Genomic DNA, 18,247 nt, shown 5'->3' on the forward strand with positions numbered 1-18,247 from the left:
TCATTAGCCGCGTCTACATGAGCCGGCTACTTTGAAGTAGCCGTGCCAACTTCGAAATAGCGCCCGTCACGTCCATACGTGGTGAGCGCTATTTCAAAGTTGAAATCAACGTAAGGCGGCGAGACGTCGAAGTCACTATCCCCAACAGGAGATGGGAATAGCGCCCTACTTCGACGTTGAACATCGACGGCACCAGCCCTGGAGGACGTGTAGACGCTATTCATCGAAATAGCTTATTTCGATTTCGCTACATCACTATTCGCAATAAGCTATTTCGATGTAGCATCCCCGTGTAGACGTAGCTATTGTGGGACATGGCCTCCGCCTCTTACTTGAGAAGCAGACCCCCAGCTGGCTGAGCTGCCCAAAGCTCAGACGTCTGCTTGAGCAACTGTCACTCACACACCTGATGGCTGTGGTTTTCTGTCCTGGGCGGGGGCACCTAGACCACTTCTAGAGAACAAGATGCATCTCCTCTGCAGCCTTAGCTGAGAGCCAGCTGGCTTACAGCTTCTGCTGGCTAGGCACATGCCCTGTGCTCTGGAGGTCCCAGATTTGAGTCTGCCTGGTGGTGGCTACGTGATGCCCATTCACTCCAAGCTTTGCAGAGGATGTTTATGAGCTGTCAGTTCCCTAGAGCTGTCATAACTCTCTGTAGACTTGGCCCAGCTATCTGCCTGCAGGCAGTGCTCCCAGGAGTGCCATTTGTTGGAGGAGGTGGTCTTGCTCTTTCCAGCTGTGTGATTTTGAGCTGCCCCAAGATTTAACCACAGTACTCAACTCTCAGGTTCTGCACCATGGGCCACCAGAGACATGAGCTCTGCCCTAATAGGTTGGGGCCAGCAGCCTGGCCCAAGGGCTGAGCTGGGCAGCATGCACTAGACAGGCAGAGGGGGTATCCTTTTCAAAGGAGCTGAAAAATTCACCCCACTACCACATGCTCCCGTTGGGAATCCTGTCCCAGCCAGCGGAAACCTTGCAGCAGTGAACACACCTGCTAGCATTTCCGCTCTCTCTAAGCACACTGTTTGGCTCTGTCTTCTTCTACGGGAGCCAGGAAGCTTCTGGCTGTCATCAGATTGCTACTCGCTGGTGCTGGTTGTTCACTTTGTCTCAGCATCTGTCACTGCCCCTCTGTTTAGCAGCTCTTAATTAACAAAGCCCTGGCATTGTTCTGGGGCCTCTTTGAGCTGCGGCAAATGAATGGAGAGTTAGAGAGGCAAGTCACTTTGCCATTTGCCTTTCATATCCCATTGCATGCATTCCATGCTACTGTGAGTGCCAGGCTAGGGTGGGGCGCCTTTAAAAGCACAGAAGCAGGTTTTTAGGGAGAGCTGCACGCATAAGATATAGGCTCAGATGTGCAGCTAACGTAGGGAGGCAAACACTGCAGTTGCTCGGGCAAACGGTGCAGTTGCTCGGGCAAACGGTGCAGTTGCTTGGGCAAACGGTGCAGTTGCTCGCAATTGCTCGGGCAAACGCTGCAGTTGCTCAGGCAAAGGAGATGATGACAGGCCCAAACCACAATCAGGCAGATGTGATTTGGGCGCACAGTTGTAGAAGCTGTGAAATGTTCAGTTGCATACCCAACTCTTGCAATAGTCAGAGGTGACGAACCGGCGAGGACCACGGTGCCTTGTGTAATTTATGAGATACACAGACACAATGAGAATCAAGATGTTAAGAGAGAAATGACCCAAGAAAACGGTACCTTAAAAACCTTGTTATCCCCACCCTTGCTCTGGCTTATTTATACCTGGCCCTGCAGATTTCCAAGACCAGCATCTGATGAAGTGAGTCTGTGCTCACGAAAGCTCATGCTCAAAACTTTTCTGTTAGTCTATAAGGTGCCACAGGACCCTTCGTTGCTGTTAAAAACCATAAAGGGCCAAAGCTGTTTCCACTAGTGATACCCTTTAGTGGAGTTACTCTGGACTGACATTGCTGTCACTGAGGTCAGAATCTGGCCCACTGTATGACCGTGGACGATGCAGGACCAGGAAATGCTGGTTTAAATAATGGCCCTGCTGCGAGCATGGCGTGGTGTGATTTTGGGCAGCCTACTCAGAAGTACCAATTCTGTTCACAAAAGTGACTTGGGGGCAGATTTTCAAAGGCATGGCAGTGCCTACAGCCATGTAGACAGACCCTAAAAGGGCACACAAGCTCTAGTGATTTCAGTGGGTGTTAGCGCCAAGGTGATTTGAAAATCCCAACAGGCATCTCCTGGCACCTAAATATTTTTGCCCAGCTGGCCCCAAAGCCACTTCAGAAGATGTGACCCTTGACGTCTGACTCGACTGACTCGCCTGTCGGAGGCCTCCCTTGGGTTTCTCATCTGCTTCTTCAGACATAAATAATGCTGCTTGCTGGCTCTCTCCTGCAGCTGCACGTAATTCGTAGCCAAGAAGAAAGTGCCTCTGCAGAGGCTTAAAATAGCACAAGTGGGTAAGGGGTGAGGTGGGAAGCCAGCGAGAGCCTGGAAGGATGATAGGATAGGCCTCATGCATCGCATGGCATGGGTGATGGTTTGTTTGTGTGCATCCAGCTCACAGATGAGGAAAATCCCCCTCATTGCATCTGGCTCAGCAGCAGTTCCTTCCTTCATCCCACGGAGGCCTTCCAGTGCAAGGGGTTGATTAGATTAAGGGCAAGATTGAGAGGCTCTGCCAACATGCTACACAGACACTATTTCCGAGAGGCCTTGGTCGAGTCGGTGCACAGGGCACCTGAGAGGCCATTAAAGATATTGACCTGTAGGCGCTTTCATTGTATTTGACTCCTGGCAAAAAGTAAAATAAAATAAACAAACCCCTGTTTCATAGACGCCTAGAGCAGGATAAGAGACCTCAGGAGGTCATTAAGTCCAGCTCTCTGCCCAAAGCAGGACCAACCCCAAATAAATCATCCCAGCCAGGGCTTTGTCAAGCCAGGAGTTGAAAGCCTCTAGGGATGGAGATTCTACCGCCTCTCTAAATAACACATTCCAGTGCTTCACCACCTTCCTAGCGATATAGTTTTTCCTAATATCCAACCTACACCTCCTTCTCTGTAACTTCAGCCCATTGCTCCTTGTTCTGCCATCTGACACTATTGAGAACAGCCTCTCTCCATCCTCTTTAGAACCCCCCTTCAGGAAGTTGAAGGCTGCTATTAAATCACCCCTCACTCTTCTCTTCTGCAAACTAAATAAGCCCATATCCCTCAGCCGCTCCTCATAGGTCCTGTGCTCCAGCCCCTTACTCATTTTGGTTGCCCTCTGCTAGACACATGCCAGAAAGCTCCTGCTTTAGCGTAACAGGTGGACAGGCTGGAATTCAGTGGTGCTGCAGGACTAAGGCTGACGCAGTTCTGGGGATCAGAGATGGGCACTGGGAACCAGGACTCCTAGACCTGCCGATGTATCTCTGAGAGATGGTAGGCATGTCACATGGGCCAGACCTGACTGGGGCTCCTTACTTCGGTTATGTAGCACCTGACTCCACAAAGGGTCCCAGGAGACCTGATTCATCCCCCAAAACTAAGAATGACTCCAGTGAAGTCAATGGAAGGAGGCAGGTAGAAAAGCAGCAAGACTGAGGGAAGAATCAGCCCGATGGACTTTCCTGGGAAGTGCAGTGACTCTTCAACACGGACAAGCAGATCAGAACCTGGTTCCTCATCTTTCTGGGGCAGTGAGGATCAAACATCTTCCCAGCCACTGAAGGGTGAGCCTGAGGGCTGGTTTGGTAATGACAGCGGCTAACAGTAACCCCAAACTCTTAGAGAGGGAACACGACCCATCTGTAGATGTGCTTTGAGAACTTAGGAGGAAGAGAAGACTAAATTATCATCTTATAATTGTCTGCTGTGATCATGGAAATCTTTCGATGACAGTTACCAGGCAGGGAGGCTTGGCACAGTGCACTGTTGGATGTCTACATTTCTAACCAGCATCTGAAGAAGTGAGTTAACTCACGAAAGCTCATGCTCTAAACTTCTCTGTTAGTCTATAAGGTGCCACAGGACCCTTCGTTGCTGCTACATTTCTAACGAGTTCCAGTTATGAATCTAAAAGGTTTTCAGCAACATCTCCACCATCTGTCCTTACAGTCAACACCACTGTGGGCCTCCTCCGCCTGTTAGCAGTAGGCTATCTGTGTTCGGTTCGTTCAGCCTGGGAAAAGGGGCTGGAAACCTCCCTGTAGGGATAAAGGAAAGGGCAAGTTTTATTGGCTTGCCAGACCTGTTAAGATTCTTCAGCAGGCGATGAGCACCAACAGAACATGAATTAATCCAACTCCAAACAGGACAGACCAGCTCCTCAGCTGTTATGGCGCAGCACAGTCCCACTGAGTTACACCGATTTGTACCAGCTCAGGCCTGGCCCTGAGCTCCTTGGCGTGGCACACCAGGGGAAGGAGAGAAGGTGAACACAGCCCCCTTTCCATGTGCACATGCAGGTTCCTTGCACTTGATTTCCTACAGCCAGGTTCTCCACTGCACCCTGAAGAGTAATTCACGCCTGTGCAAAAAAGGAAACAAACTGCTACCTTGTGGAGCAGCAGGGTTTTATAGCCACTCTGCCCAGGCAGAAGTGAAAGCACAAGGTGCCTGAGGCTTGTTATGACAGAATCAGGGCCTGGAAACAAGGCGTGGTCACTGTCCGGCCCACCAAGCTTCTCGCTATAAGCGTTGAGTGGATGTGAGCATGCCCTGAGAACTTTGCAAGGCCGTGGTTGCTGTTGCGCCTTTGCCTGCTCTCTCTGGGCTTGCCCTTCCCTGTCCTCTGCAAGGAGACAGCTGCTGCCATCCTGGGCACGAGTCCAATGTCTCTGAGCCATTGGTGAGGCCTTGGATGCAACAAACACTGAGCAGAATCAGCCTGGTCATCTGAGAGGCGCTGTCTGGCTTCCCCCGTCTCCTGAGGATGCTGCCGCTTGCCGTATCTTGAAACCTGCAGCGAAACCTTTCTGTTCCCTCCGGAGTCCTGCTGGAGCCCAGACCCTTTGGGAACTGTGGGGATTCTCAGAGCTGAGCTAGGAACACTCAGGCTTGTTTCATAACCACAGCAGGAACAGCAAACGGACGCAGCGATAATGAGAACCAGACGGGGCCCGCAGTCACCCTGGCTGATGGGACTGGGCCAGCTGTGCTGGCTTGGCATGTATTTCTTTTATGAAACTGGAGGCTGGACGGCTTCCCACTGGGGTTCTGGGCCCCTCTCCGGGAAAAGGGAAGAGAAGGTTGGTTTATTGGCGGAAGCCTCAGTAAAGGAGATCAGAGCTTGGCAAGAGATTGTCTGAGCACCGACCTGGCTTTCTGAAGGGGCTAGGTGGGGACGCTCCGCCCTGCCCCCAGCACTGCCTACTTAAAGAAGTGATCTGGAACAGTGAAACGAAACCCACGCCCCAGTGAGATGTCCAGTCCGCTCAGAAAACAGCCTCCCCTTTATCTGACGGAACAGCGTATCCTGAGCATGGGCCAACAACTCTGCCCTCCACAGGGCTGTTACTCAACCCTTGGCTTTGGTGGGAGTTTGCCTGTGAGAGCTGAGTGCCAGAGAGCTGCCTCCTGCTGTGAAACCCACAGCAGAGGGCTCAGGTCCAACTGAGCTGTTTGCAGAGGGGACAAGCCCTGCCCTGACGATCTGCAGGACCCGTCTTGGAGACAGAGTGGTCCCCCAAGCATGGGCCTTCCCACAGAGGGCTGGTACCTCCCCCCCTTGCTCTGTGCCCCGCTTTCCAACAGCGTTCCTGAAGACACCACCCAGCCCCTACTCTCACCACGACCCCATCTTAAATGCAGTCCCCCCCGTGGCAGGGAAATACGTGGGTCACGGACCACAGCCTCCATGGGGCAGACAGAAGGGCCTGCATGATTCTCCTCCTCCACAGCCATCAGGAGCTTCCCAGTCCTCACCCCTCTTCTGGAGACCCTGATGCAGTTGGTTTCCAGTCCACATGGAAGAGGGGAGGTCTGGGCACAGAGGGATGTTTTGTCCTGTGGCCTTGGTGACACAGCCGGGCCCGGGAAAGGGTCTCCCATGAGGGGAATAGCACAGTTGGGGTCACTGAGTCTGGATCCCCCCTCCCCCAGAAAGAGACTGCCGATGCCTCGACCACACGCGCGCACACAGCTGCTGGGCGAGGGAAAGGGAAGCTACTCTGTGAGGCAATGAGACGAGACCTGAGATGCACAGAGCAGAAACTGGCTCTCTGCGGAGGAGCTGAACCACCCCAGGGGCCAGATTCTCCTCACAGGCGGCCTCCGCAGTCAGTGCAAGTGTGAGGACAGTTGGTAATTTGGAAACCTGTTAGCCTTACCGGCACCTGGGACAGAGCCTCCTGCCCCGCCCCTCTTCAAGGGGTCTCGTCCCATAGCAGCTCTTCCCCGTTATAGTCGTACAAGGCTTAGTCACCCCCTCAGTAGGGTCCAAGGGCCAAGTCCTCTACGTTCAGGCTCAGCAGCCCAGTCGCTCAGGACCCAGCAGCCTGGTTGCTCCCTTTCATTGCCTTACTCCCTGGGCCGCTTCCCCTGAGACTGGGCACCTTCTGGGCCTCTACCTCAGGTCCCACAGCCTGGCAGGAGCGAGGCTGGAGCCTTCTCCATGCTCCCCTTATCCTACCCCAGCCCCCCCCCCCCCACACATCCTGCCCAGCACAGCCCTATCTAAGGTGCTAGCTCACCCTGGGAGCTGATCCTGCACCTTCCCGACCCCAGACCCAATTGACCCAGCTCTGCTGCGGCAGCTCCTTATATACAAGGCTGCTCCAGCAAGCTGCCCTCTGATTGGCTCCCCCCCAGGAGCCCTTCATTCATTGGCTGGTGGGTCTGCACAGGCTCCCTCCAGCCTGCTTTAAGCTTTTCCTTGCAGTAGGGGAACAGTCATCTCACTACAGTGTTATATTAGAGAGAATTAACTAGCAGAAGGTGCGTACAGGAAGATGTTGTGAAGCTTGTATATGGAGAAGGTGAGAACATATTTTCCTGTGTTGTGGGCAGCTCTTTGCCACTCAACTCTCTGCTTCCTGTCACCAAGCACCTTAACAACAATGGGGATTTGCAGACTGCAGTTTAAACGAGGCACCAGCTCCTTCGCTTCCGTGCAGTTTCATTGACTCACCAGTTGGAAATCTGGCCCAGGGAAATTTAACGGCAACTTTCCGCTGTCCATAAGGTGAGTTTGAAAGGTTGATCCCCGGACCTTACAATCTTCCAATCCCATTCTTGCAACAGAAAATATTAGAGAACAAGGAATGGGGAACACCAATTGAATTCTGATTAAAATGTAGATCTAACCTTTTGGCCCCATGTAAAGCATTTCATTGAATTATGTCTCTACCTCTTAATCAACAAACCTACCCAGATAGGTAAATATTTGTAAAGAAGCATTAGTTATGTTTCTAATTTACACTAGCTCTGCTTCTCCAATAGCTTGGTCTTACTTCAGAACAAAAGGGGACAATCAAAAGATTTGTAAGGAGGGGAAGATTTATTAAACATCATCTCTCCATTTTGTTTGCTCATCGTGAGTCAACTATGCATGTTTAGAGAATCAGAAGATGTGGTCTGATTGGGGGCAGGTTCCTATGCTGTGGGTTTATACAAGCTCATGATTGCTGCAAGAACTGGGATCTGTATCGTTATTGTAAGACAGATCCTGAGAAGTCAGTTTTCTTCACCCTATATTCTTGACACACGTTGTCAAGGAGGTGGTTCTCCTGGTTGGAGGAGTGATCTGCCAGCCGAATTTAGATATGCTGAAACAGAGAACGGGTTGAACCTCTCTCATCCATCACCCTCAGAACCTGACCACTGCCAGATGAAGGAATCTTCCAGACCACAGGAGACCAGTACTTTCTAGCACATTACCAACACTCCCACTGCTTACTGGGTTCTTAGAAGACATTTAGCAGTAAATTACAGCTAAATAACAGCACAAAACACCCAGACCCAGGACTGGTGGATGGAAACAAACTTCATGGGACCACAGGAAACTTGGCCACACCCATGAAAAGTGGTCATCCAGCTAACTAAAATCATGCTGGATTATGGATGTTGCCGGATGAGAGAGTTCTGGATTAGAGAGGTTCAACCTGCAGTATTTGTCAGAGAGGTCCAAAAGATGCAAGGAAATGTTTAGTGAGACTAGAACTGGCTGGAAAAATTTTGGTCACCCCATGAAAAGAATGAGCACAAACCAAAAACCTTCTGTTTTTGTTGAAAACAGAACCATGTTTTGGATGAAAACTGAAAAATTTAGGGTTTTCCATTTTCTTCCAAAAACTAAATAACTTCAGGGGAAGTATACACTGTCCATGACAAAGTTCATTGGATAAATACACAGTTTTCCACTGGGAGTAGAAAGAATTTTGATGGAAAAATTGTGGCGAGCCTTCAGTGGAGGTTGCATTGTCTGAATGGAATGGCACGGGGCGGTGGCGGGGTGGGTGGGGGTGGGTGGACACAGATGTAGGTGAGCAGTGGAGCTGGGGAGAACAGCCAAACTGGAAACAGTTTGGAACAAATGTCAAGCCTGTTTGCTCCACAGCACAAGGCAGCTCATTGAGGGGAGTAAGCAGAAACTTGTCCTATGGGCAGATTGCTCCATAACTGCAGGCCACGAGTTAGTTGTGCGTTTTCCTCAGAAGTACCTGGTCATGGCTGGTGTTGGGGGCAGACTGGACACGGTGGCCTGCTGGTGTGGACCATGTTCCTACAGGGAGGTCTTGGGATAAATGAGATGAGGATCATTTACAGCAAGTCAAAATTTTTTCCATGCTCTCTTTTTCATTGGCAAGTGGCCTTTGTCTGGGACCTGCTGGAGGAGGCATCTCAGGAGCTAGCAGTCTGGCAGGAAAAATTCTCCCTAGACGGCGGGAGCTGGCAAGAGACTGGCAAAGGATAGACCCAAACATTCCACAAAACCCATCTCCTCCCTGGACTATCTTGATCCTCAGCTCCGGAGCCTGAAGTCTTCTGTTTCCCCCCCGGGCTGTGGCAACAGGACATTAAGCCCCACTGCCACACCAGGGCACCCCAGCTCTGTTCAGGAGGAATGTCAGCTTGCTGGGAGATCCTACTGCAGCCCTGGCTCCAAGTGGCTTCCATTATATGCTGGAGTAGTGTTTGGTTCAATGGCTCTCAGCACCCCCTCTATTCAAATCAGTCCAGTCCCCGCCTGCCCAGGAGGGATCCCCTTAAGATGAAAGGGAAGCTCAGTTTTCACCATTCATTCAGCTTCCGGTGGTGCTTTTCAGACCCACACATGAACTGGTACCAGACAAAGTGGTGGTTCTTAGGACATGGACTGAACTCCTTGCGCAAGGCCACTGGTCCTTGAACGGGAACCATTTTAACCCCATAGCACCTGGGCTGGATTAGAACTGGGAAATCCTCCCTGTCTCTTTACCAGTCCCCTAGCTCCTCCAGCCTAGTCTGAAAGGGAAACCTAATACACCCTTTCCTGCCCCTGGCTAACATGAAATGCCATGGGAACATTCTCCGTTCAGGGCTCCCAAGTTGAGCTCCTCACCCCCGCATTCCCATCACTGTCCCTTTGAGTGGGTGCCGTGTTTGTCCGACAAAAAATTCTAGCCCTTTGGCTTTCGAAAGGAAGGGGACTGCTGCCACGGAACATATTCTGTCTGTGCAGGATCAGGGCCTAAATCGGCAAATCACACCAAATCAGCGCTGACTATTTTGCATGCCTACGAAGCCGTTTCAGTCGCCTCTCCAGCTGATCGGAATTCCGCCGGCCGTTAGTTCCTTTGTCTAATCACACAGGATTCCAAACCAAAGTGTTCCCATTCGACTGATGAAACCCCTGCAGTCCAAAGGTCAGGTACTTCTGGAACGTGCACACAGTCAGTCACACACACATCACGTACGATCCTGCACAGCGGCTTCAGGCCTGACGACAGGTGCCACCAAATCCCTTTGCAGGCTTCCACTTGCTTTTTGTTTCTCTTTTCAAGCAACAAGGAAGCGATCTGCACGTGTAGTCCTCCGGTGGGCTACAGCTGCTTCTTCGTCTGTGCTACCTCTGAGAATCATTCCTGCCACCGTGCTACGTCTGCTCTCATTGTTATCAGTGGTGAGGGTTACTGCTGCTGCCTGGTGGGGGGAAGAGCCCTCCCTTGACAGAAGACCCCCCTAAACTTGGGAAGTTTTAGCCATGGCTGAGATTGCCGCACATGGCTACTTTGCATCACACAGATTCCACACACAGGTCCAATTCAGCTCGAGCGTGAGGGACAGCCTCTCTATTGACTGCCGCGGATGTACACGGCTGCCTCTGTATCTATCTGAAGAACACACAGAATAGCAGCATTCACGACAAGGCTCTCGGATTTGGTTTCTGTCCAGGCTAGGATCCCATCGACGCCTACGCATGCGAGCGACACTTTGCTGAGACTAAAAATCTAGCCCTGACTTGCTCCCACCGCTCCCAGGCTTCTGAGCGGAGCTGCAGCCTCTGCACAGCCCCTTCTAGATGGCAGAGGGACCCTTGGCAGCCCAAGTCTGCCAACCTGGCTGCAGAGCCTTACTGCCGCTCCCGGCACGGCTGTAGCATTGGAGGCCCGGCTGTAGAGACTGTGGGCTGCCTGGGCGCTGCAGAGGAGAGGCAGTCCCTGCCCTGAAGAGGTATCTAGGTGGACAGACAAGACAGACCAGGAGAGTGCGATTGTCCCAGTTTTGCAGACGGGAAGCCAAGGCCCTGAGGAATTGAATAACTTGCCCAACGTCAGCTAGGCTGCCAGGAAGTTGAAGTGAATCCTAGCCCAGTGCCTCAGTCACAGGCCCATCTCCCCTCTCGCTGCAGCTCCAACACGGGAGGGGAGCTTTCGGCAAGGGCAGCCCATTTAGGTACGTACTTGCCCGAGTGTTGCATGAGGGAGGGCGGGGAGGAATATTTATGAGGGAAGTAAAGGACCAGATCTTTTCTGTGTTCCTACCTCAACGCTAGCGAGGTAAAATACAGCAGGTGCGAGTTAGGTGGGCGCACCAGCCGCATCCTTGGGAGGGACTCAGTGTGGCTGACTGGGCTAGCAAATTTCTGCCTGGGGGCGGTGACACTGGTGTCCCAGGCATAGATAACTCTGGCTGTGTTTCTGGAGGAAAGTAGTGGGGGGCCTCTGAGGAAGGACAAGGAGATGACAGCCAAGGAATGGTCTGGTTTGGACACACAGGAGGTCCGTGTGGCTTTCCGCTAGCCGTAGGCAGCCACAGCTGTTCTGGCAATATACCTAGAACCCAGCTTTGTTAACATCCTGAAGCTTTTCCTTTCACGTGAGGCTTCATAACCCCCCTGAGTGCGCTCCCAAGGGGCTGGTGATACATTTACAAAATAAATGTGGGACTCGCACCTTTTGTTCTCTGGTCAATTTTTAAAGGAATAAGCAGGGCTAGTCGAGGGAGGGAGGGAAGGGGCAGGAGGGTTATTTAGCCTTGGCCTCAAGCTCAAAGAAGACCTCGAATTTAAACGCTTGTTAATAATAACTACCAAAGGTTTCAGGTAGTCTCCCTCCTTTTTGTGTGAAGATAACTTTCCTAGTGCAAAGCAATGCATTGGCATCTACCTGAGTCTGTAGACAACCTGAAAGAACAGTTCTGAGTGAGGGAACTGGTGTTACCATTCAGCCTGATGTGATGTTCACTCTGAAACCTAATGGTGGCTGTTGAAATGTCAGTATCATTCAGCAAACTCAATTAAGCTAATGCACATTACTGTTGCAATGAGAGACCGGTGTAGGGATGGGGCACAGGAGACAACTAGCTGCTCTTAAGATTTGCCGGAGGGTAGGAGAGAAGAAATTCAAACTGTCCCTTCTCAAAAGTCTCAACTTCCTTCCAGGTGCCAACAACAAATTGAATTCCGGGATTTCTGGGGTTCTGGATTCCCTTCCCTCCTTGCCAAAACTTCAAGCGCCAGCCACTGCAGTTTGCCCCATGCAGCTACATGTCTTAGCACATCAAGCCTTGCACAGAGCAAAATGAATTCAAGACCAAAATGAAGGGTGTGGGATACTGCCCCCTTGGTGCCAGGCAGAGGGGAGGGGAGGGAAGGGGCACGGGGGCCGATAATTCAGGGATCTCTCCTAGCAGGCTCATGTGCCAACACAGTACACAGGGCCTTTCATAAAGTTAAGGTCGAGGGGGCAAAAGGTTTGCTCCAAAGCCCAGTGTAGTCAATGGGAGCCTTTCTAATAAGGTCCAGGAGTATCAGATTGGACTACATAGTCTGCCCTCTGTCACAGCCGAGCAAAGCTGCTGCTTTCAGTAGGCTGCCGCCAGGCACCAAAGGAAGTGCGCACAACCAGCCCAGGTCTGGTTTCCCTTCGTTTTTTCACCGTTCGGCCAGGTGGCCTCAATCAGACCTCATTCCTAGCGAGCTCCTCGGCGCCGTGGGTCAGGAATGGGGCCCAATGCCAGCCAAGCGCAGCGCAGGGATGCACGGAACAATGGACAAACACCCGGCCCGGCACTCGGCGTTATTGCAAATGGGGAGCTGCCAGAGAGACACCACTGATGGGGAGGAACCCTGCACTACAGTACTCCTCGTTATACCCGTCTGCAGTGGCGGGTTAACACACGGCCCAAGGGGCAGGTGCCCCCAGCCTCCATAACTCCGTTTCGTGTGAGCAATTGCCTTTAATGCAGCAAAAGAAATGGGTCCCGTCCTCTTATTTGCAAATGAATCCAAGCATCATTTTTTATCAGTAAGAACAAGCATGAATCGATTTGGAAGTATGAACAATTACATTAGTATTTTGTATATGTGGGCGGCGGCTGTGACTGTGTTATCCCAGGGCCCCACCTGTTCTTATTCTGCCCCTGCCTGTGTATCGGGGATGGCTGAACCAGACCAAGTGGGACTCTGCGGCAGGGGGCAGCAGCCCCCCAGCACGGGCACATGCGTCATTCCTGGTGCATGAGCTCAGCCCCACCCCTCCTCCCCCCATGCAGCAGGGGAGCAGAGATCGGGACGGGTGAGCCCTGCCCACGAGCAGGCCGGTGGAGGGACCTGCACCTGGGCTGTGCCACCCCCTCACTCCCACCCTGCCCCTCCCCGAGGAGCCATCGGGCCGTCCAGCCCCTGCCTGTGCCCTGCCTGGTCTGGGACGGTGACCTGCAGCCGGGTAAGTCACCTCGCAGGGTGGGGGCATGGGGCAAAGAGACCCCCTGGTGAGGGCTGGCCCAGCAGCTGCACCTGTCATGTTTGTGCTGGCCGTAGGGGTCCCTCTTGTTCTGAGTTCCACCGCATGTCTGTCTCTAAAGCCCCAGGCGGGAGGAGAGGTTGTCTGATGGGGAGGGAGCCTAGAAGTTTGCCCCCAAAGAGGAAGAGGTATTTCTGGCTTCCCCACCAAACCTGCCACCTCAGTAGTGTTCCTCGGGGGAAGCACAAGCTGCTTGCAACCAGTGATGTGGAGGTTAATTCCCAGGCATGGTTCAGAGCTGGCGCATGGAGACGCTCCCAGGAGGCAGCGAATTGTGCCGCTCAGCCTAGGGAAGTGTAACACCTTAAAGCCAAGGAGTGGGGAGGGCCGCTGAGAACTTGCAGCAGGGGTCCCTCTAATTTTTTCCATCCATGGGCAGAATAAATTTTGTATGCACCAGGGCCTGTGTGGATGTGCACCACCAATAGAAACCCAAGCTGCCAGCACGCTGATAATCAGCTTGACTGCACCTGAATCTCTCCTGGGTGGCTGCCCAAGCACCCAGCTTACAGGAAACGCTGCCCCCGAGCACCTCTGGATTGCTTTGCACCCCTCGCAGCACTGCCAGGAGTGAGCCTGAAGCCATTTTCAGGGCACACCAGAATGCCCCCATTACACCCCACCTGAAAAGAGGGCAACTGAGATTCAAACCTGGGCCTCTTCAGCCCTGTGGTTCCCACCCCATCCCCTTAGCTTGCAGTGCCAGCTCCTGACGCTGTCTGTAACTCCCAAGACCAGTGCTAGCAGGGCAGTGGGGAGCAGCCCTTTCCTCCCATCAGTGGGGTCATTTCTGGACCTTGTCAGCCCTGCCGCTCTCTCCTGGCTGGAGACAGACTGAGCCCTTGTGCCAAGCAGCAAGGAGGAAGTGAGGCGGGTGCCTTCAGGGGGTAGCAGGAAGAGTCGCTGCAGGCCAGGGCAGGTAGCTCAAAATCTAAACGTGGGGAAAAGCAGTGCATGCTGCCAGCTTGTGTGAGTTCTAGCGTCCCTCCACGCACAGGGGAAACGTTGCTAAAACTCCCGAGAGACAAGGCTCGGCCACCACGGAGGCCGAAAAATTTGCTGGGGCAAGAAGGAAACTGGGGCCTCTCAAACCTCCAAGCACAATCGGAGCTTCTCAAACTAGGAACAGAGGGTTTGCAAAAGGTTCAGCACTTAAGACTGATTCAGCACAGCAGAGACGTTTGATGGCTCTGAGCAGCTGCTCCCCACTTGCCAAACAGGTAGGCAAACCTGGCCTGGAAGTCCCCAGAGGATGAAGGTGTCCTATGAGAATCAATTGTTTTGGTGCTCGGGCAGCTGGGGAGGAACAGGTTCTCCGGCTGTACTTTGAGGCTGAGCTGGGTCAAAGCGTGCCGAAGTGGGGCATGTAAGGGTTTTAGTTCCCTGTGGTGCCTCAGTCTCCCTAAGCACAGTATCAGTGAATTTTAGCATCGTTTCCACTGTGCGTGGAGGGACACCAGAACTGGAGTAAAGATACGTTAGAGTCCAGCCTCTATCATATGTTATACCTGGCAAGAGAACTTAACTAGCTGCACAGTGGCCTCTCCGCTGAGCAAAAGGAAGAGGTATTTTGTCCAGAGCAGGGTTAATTGCGATAGAAAAGGAAAAACCTCACCTTGCCTCCTTTTGCCCCGGAAAGCCCAGGAGCAACTTAATGACTGTTGGTTAGCACACTGACCCTGAGCTCTGCCCTCCCTCCAAACAACGTCTCCACTTAAGGGACCCTCTCGCGGTCCCTTCCGCTTCTAGTGTTCTGTCATTCCAAGCCTGTCTCCTGTCCTTCCTCTTCTTCCTGGGAGCTCCGATCTGCCTAGCCCCCGCTGCTCTTCCTTCGCCTACCCCACGCTGCCCCTCGGAGGGGGCGTCATCATGGCAGGCGAAACATTCCATGGGGTGGTATTTAATCTGCAGGTCCGAAGCTGCACCCCTTCCCCTGCAGGAGCAAGTATCTGCTGCTGTCTCTCCCTGAAGGGTCTCTTATTAAAGCAATGGCAATTTCTACACACATTTGAGTACCCCAGTTCAGCTGGGGTGCAAATCTAAGTCCTTTCCGCCTTTAGTTACCGGCTGGTGTGGGCAAATCAGGCTCAGTAGAGGTGCACGAACTCCCATTTCACGTTTGCTGATAGAAACTCCCCCCAAGGCCCCTTGGAAATGTTAACCCCTCGCATTCCGCTCCCTTGCTTGATTCTGTCTTGATTCCTTTTTTCATATGGATGTTATAACTCAGAGTAACCCACACACCTAGGTGGGATTCATAGAATCATAGAACACTAGGAGTGGAAGGGAGCTCGAGAGGCCATTGAGTCCAGCCCCCTGCCCCAGTTCTCTGTCCCATGTCCTAGGCCACTCACACAAACGAAGAATGAGTCTTCTCTACAGCTTAGCTGAGTGGCAGCTGGCTTTTAGCTCAAACTTAAAGGCTCCTGCACTAAGCTCCACGGGTCCCAGGTTGGAGTCTGCATGAGGTGGGGTTACATTCGCACCTGTCTAGCTGTGCACCTCCAGCACCTGCAGGGTTAAGGCATACATCGTGTAGCTAAGAGCGTGTTTTCCAGCTGGTTCCTGCCCATTCCTTTTGCAGCAGGCATGTTTGAGTTAATGAATGAGGCCGAGCAGAACACAAACACGGAGGGCGGGACCCAGGCTCCGTGACAGTTCCTTTAAAAAAGCAGCCAGCCCACGCAGCTGGCACGCTTGTTGCATCTCACCAGGGTTTCAGCAAAAGAGCGGGTGTCGGGGGGGCCCTTAACAATTCCAAGAACAGTCACTTTTCTGAAGGGCAACTGAGCAACAGCGTTTCCATTCAACTAGTGCAGTGGCTTGAGCATTGGCCTGCTAAACCCAGGGGTGCGAGCTCACCCCTTGAGAGGGACATTTAGGGATTGGGGGGCAAATAAATTTAACCCTGCAGAAGAATGGGGACAACCTCACTGTGTCCTTCAGCAGCCTTAAAAGGCTGAGCGTGCCCAAGGATGCGGGAGACGGGGTAGAAATGAGGCACCTGTGAGGAGCTGGGGCTTAACGGCAGCATGGATGGAGAAAGAGAGAGCATCTTGTGAGCACAGAGGGTGGCCATAGGAGAGAAGGTCCTGCGGGCGGACCAGAAGGTGGGGCTGGTTGTGGAGGGGAGAGTGGCCAGGATCCTGGGACGGAGAATACCAGCAGGGGGTGGGGATCCAAGCTGGGGAAGGAGAGGCATAATAGAGTGGGGGTGGGGTTAGGTCCTGGCAGATATAATTCACCTGTAGCCCCTGAGTCAACACTCCCAAAGAGGCCTACCCCACAGCTCTGGGCCTGCTCACCCCAGGGGAGGGGATGAGCTCTGCAGCTGCTGGGGCTCGTGGCACAAGGGCAGCGAGAGGACTGGATTAACTCACAAGACCCGAGGGAGGCGAGAGGCTCCGGCACCACGCCACAAGCTGCTCTGTAAATGGGGGGACAGGCGCCTGGGGCCACCAGTCTCACCCCTCCTCTGCTTCCATCGCTAGCACAGCCGGCCCTGTCACGGGGCGTCCACGGCAGGCTGGCCTGTGCCCTAGCCAGGCTTGGCTCTCTCCGCCAAGGCTGGGTGACCCATCCGCAGGCCAGCTCCCTGTCCAGGCCCCGTCCATTGCTAACAGGTGCTTCGAGTCGGAACATTTGCCACCAGAAGAGGGGCTGATCCCCGCGGAGTGCAGAACACCCCCCGGTCTGATTGAACTCAGCGGGGGCTGGAGGGCAGACAGCCCCTCTCCGGATCGGGGCTCGCAGCCCTTGCCCCCAGAGCACTGTGCAGCGTTCTGACAGCCTGGCCCAGCGGGCGGCTGCCTTTGGCACGGAGCGCGTTCGTCCTTGCTTATCGAATCAGCGTGGGCTGAGGTTTTAATCTGGGCACATCGAGGCATGTTCTTCTGCCCGGGAATGGGCCCTTTCCCAGCCATGCAAGTCAGGTGTCTGGCAGCACTGGGGAAGGGAAGGGGGGACCACGCCCCGGAGAGATCAAACTCGGAATCTGCCAACTCCCTCTGCCAGCACAAGTTTAAAAGCCAGGAAACAGCCATGCCAGTTCTGCTGTCCTAAGCCTGGGCAGCCTCAGAGAAGCTGCCTGCAAAGGAAGGCCGGCTCTCCCATGCCCTCCTCGCACCTGCGCGCCAGGCTCTTGCTCTGAAGCGTGGCAACAGATCGGCTTAGTTCTGGTCCCTGGAGAGCCTCAGTGCTAAAGGACCACAGAGCACTCACCTCTTCTTCTGCACCGTGGGGCTGTACTTCCCCTTGTTTCTTTTCCTGAAGAGAGAGTTCATGGTGATTTCCCCGGGGCTCGCAGCTGCCTGAGTGCAAAAGGCCACCTGCCAGCTCCTTCCCCAGCTGGCGGAGGGGATGTACTGCTAGATCCTTCAGGTCCAGGCCACTTCTGGGCTCCCTGCGGCTGCCTCCAGTCCTGCTGCCTGTCACTACACCAGGGTGTGAGTTCTCCCTCTGAGCAGGGGAGGGCTGACCCAGAGAAGGTGGTGCTTACCTACCACTCATGTCACAGACACAGGCGGAGCCACAGGCCCCTCCCCAGCCTGCTGTTGCTAGTGGCAGAGAGAGCAGAGGTTGGAATCAGCAATCTCTGTGTGTGTGTGTGTGTGTGTGTGTGTGTGTGTGTGTGTGTGTGTGTGTGTGTGTGTGTGTGTGTGTGTGTGTGTGTGTGTGTGTGTGTGTGTGTGTGTGAGTGAGAGAGAGAGAGAGAGAGAGAGAGAGAGAGAGAGAGAGAGAGATTCGGGCTGTGTTACAGGGCGCTGTTCAGATCCTGGCCGGGCAGAAAAATGGGGAAAATAACCTCAGTTTGCCCGGACCTGGGACTGGTGACGGGGGTGGATCGCTCGACGGTGACGGTTCTGTTCCGGGGCCCTGGCATTGGCCACTGTGGGGAGGCAGCATACTGGGCTGGATGGACCCTCGGGCTGACCCCGTGGGCAGACGCACAGGACGTAGGTGTGGGGGCTGCAGCTCCCCCCGGTTTTGCACCCAGTCCCCCACACCTCCAGCCCTGGATCCTGTTCTCCTGCTGGCCCCATGCA

The 18,247-nt window shown here is 53.5% G+C and overlaps 1 protein-coding gene across 1 annotated transcript in view; it reads right to left on the minus strand.

The window, feature by feature from the left end:
- The window catches only part of PPL (periplakin), a 52,862-nt gene extending 35,222 nt beyond the window's left edge, over positions 1-17,640 (minus strand). The window contains exon 1 of the mRNA XM_075010850.1: positions 17,424-17,640. Coding sequence (XP_074866951.1) covers positions 17,424-17,485 — 62 coding nt within the window. The 5' untranslated portion in view covers positions 17,486-17,640. The remainder of the gene's footprint in view (positions 1-17,423) is intronic.
- Positions 17,641-18,247: the final 607 nt, after the last annotated feature.

This window comes from Carettochelys insculpta, chromosome 16 (assembly GCF_033958435.1).
Source record: "Carettochelys insculpta isolate YL-2023 chromosome 16, ASM3395843v1, whole genome shotgun sequence".
NCBI classification, from domain to species: Eukaryota; Metazoa; Chordata; order Testudines; family Carettochelyidae; genus Carettochelys; species Carettochelys insculpta.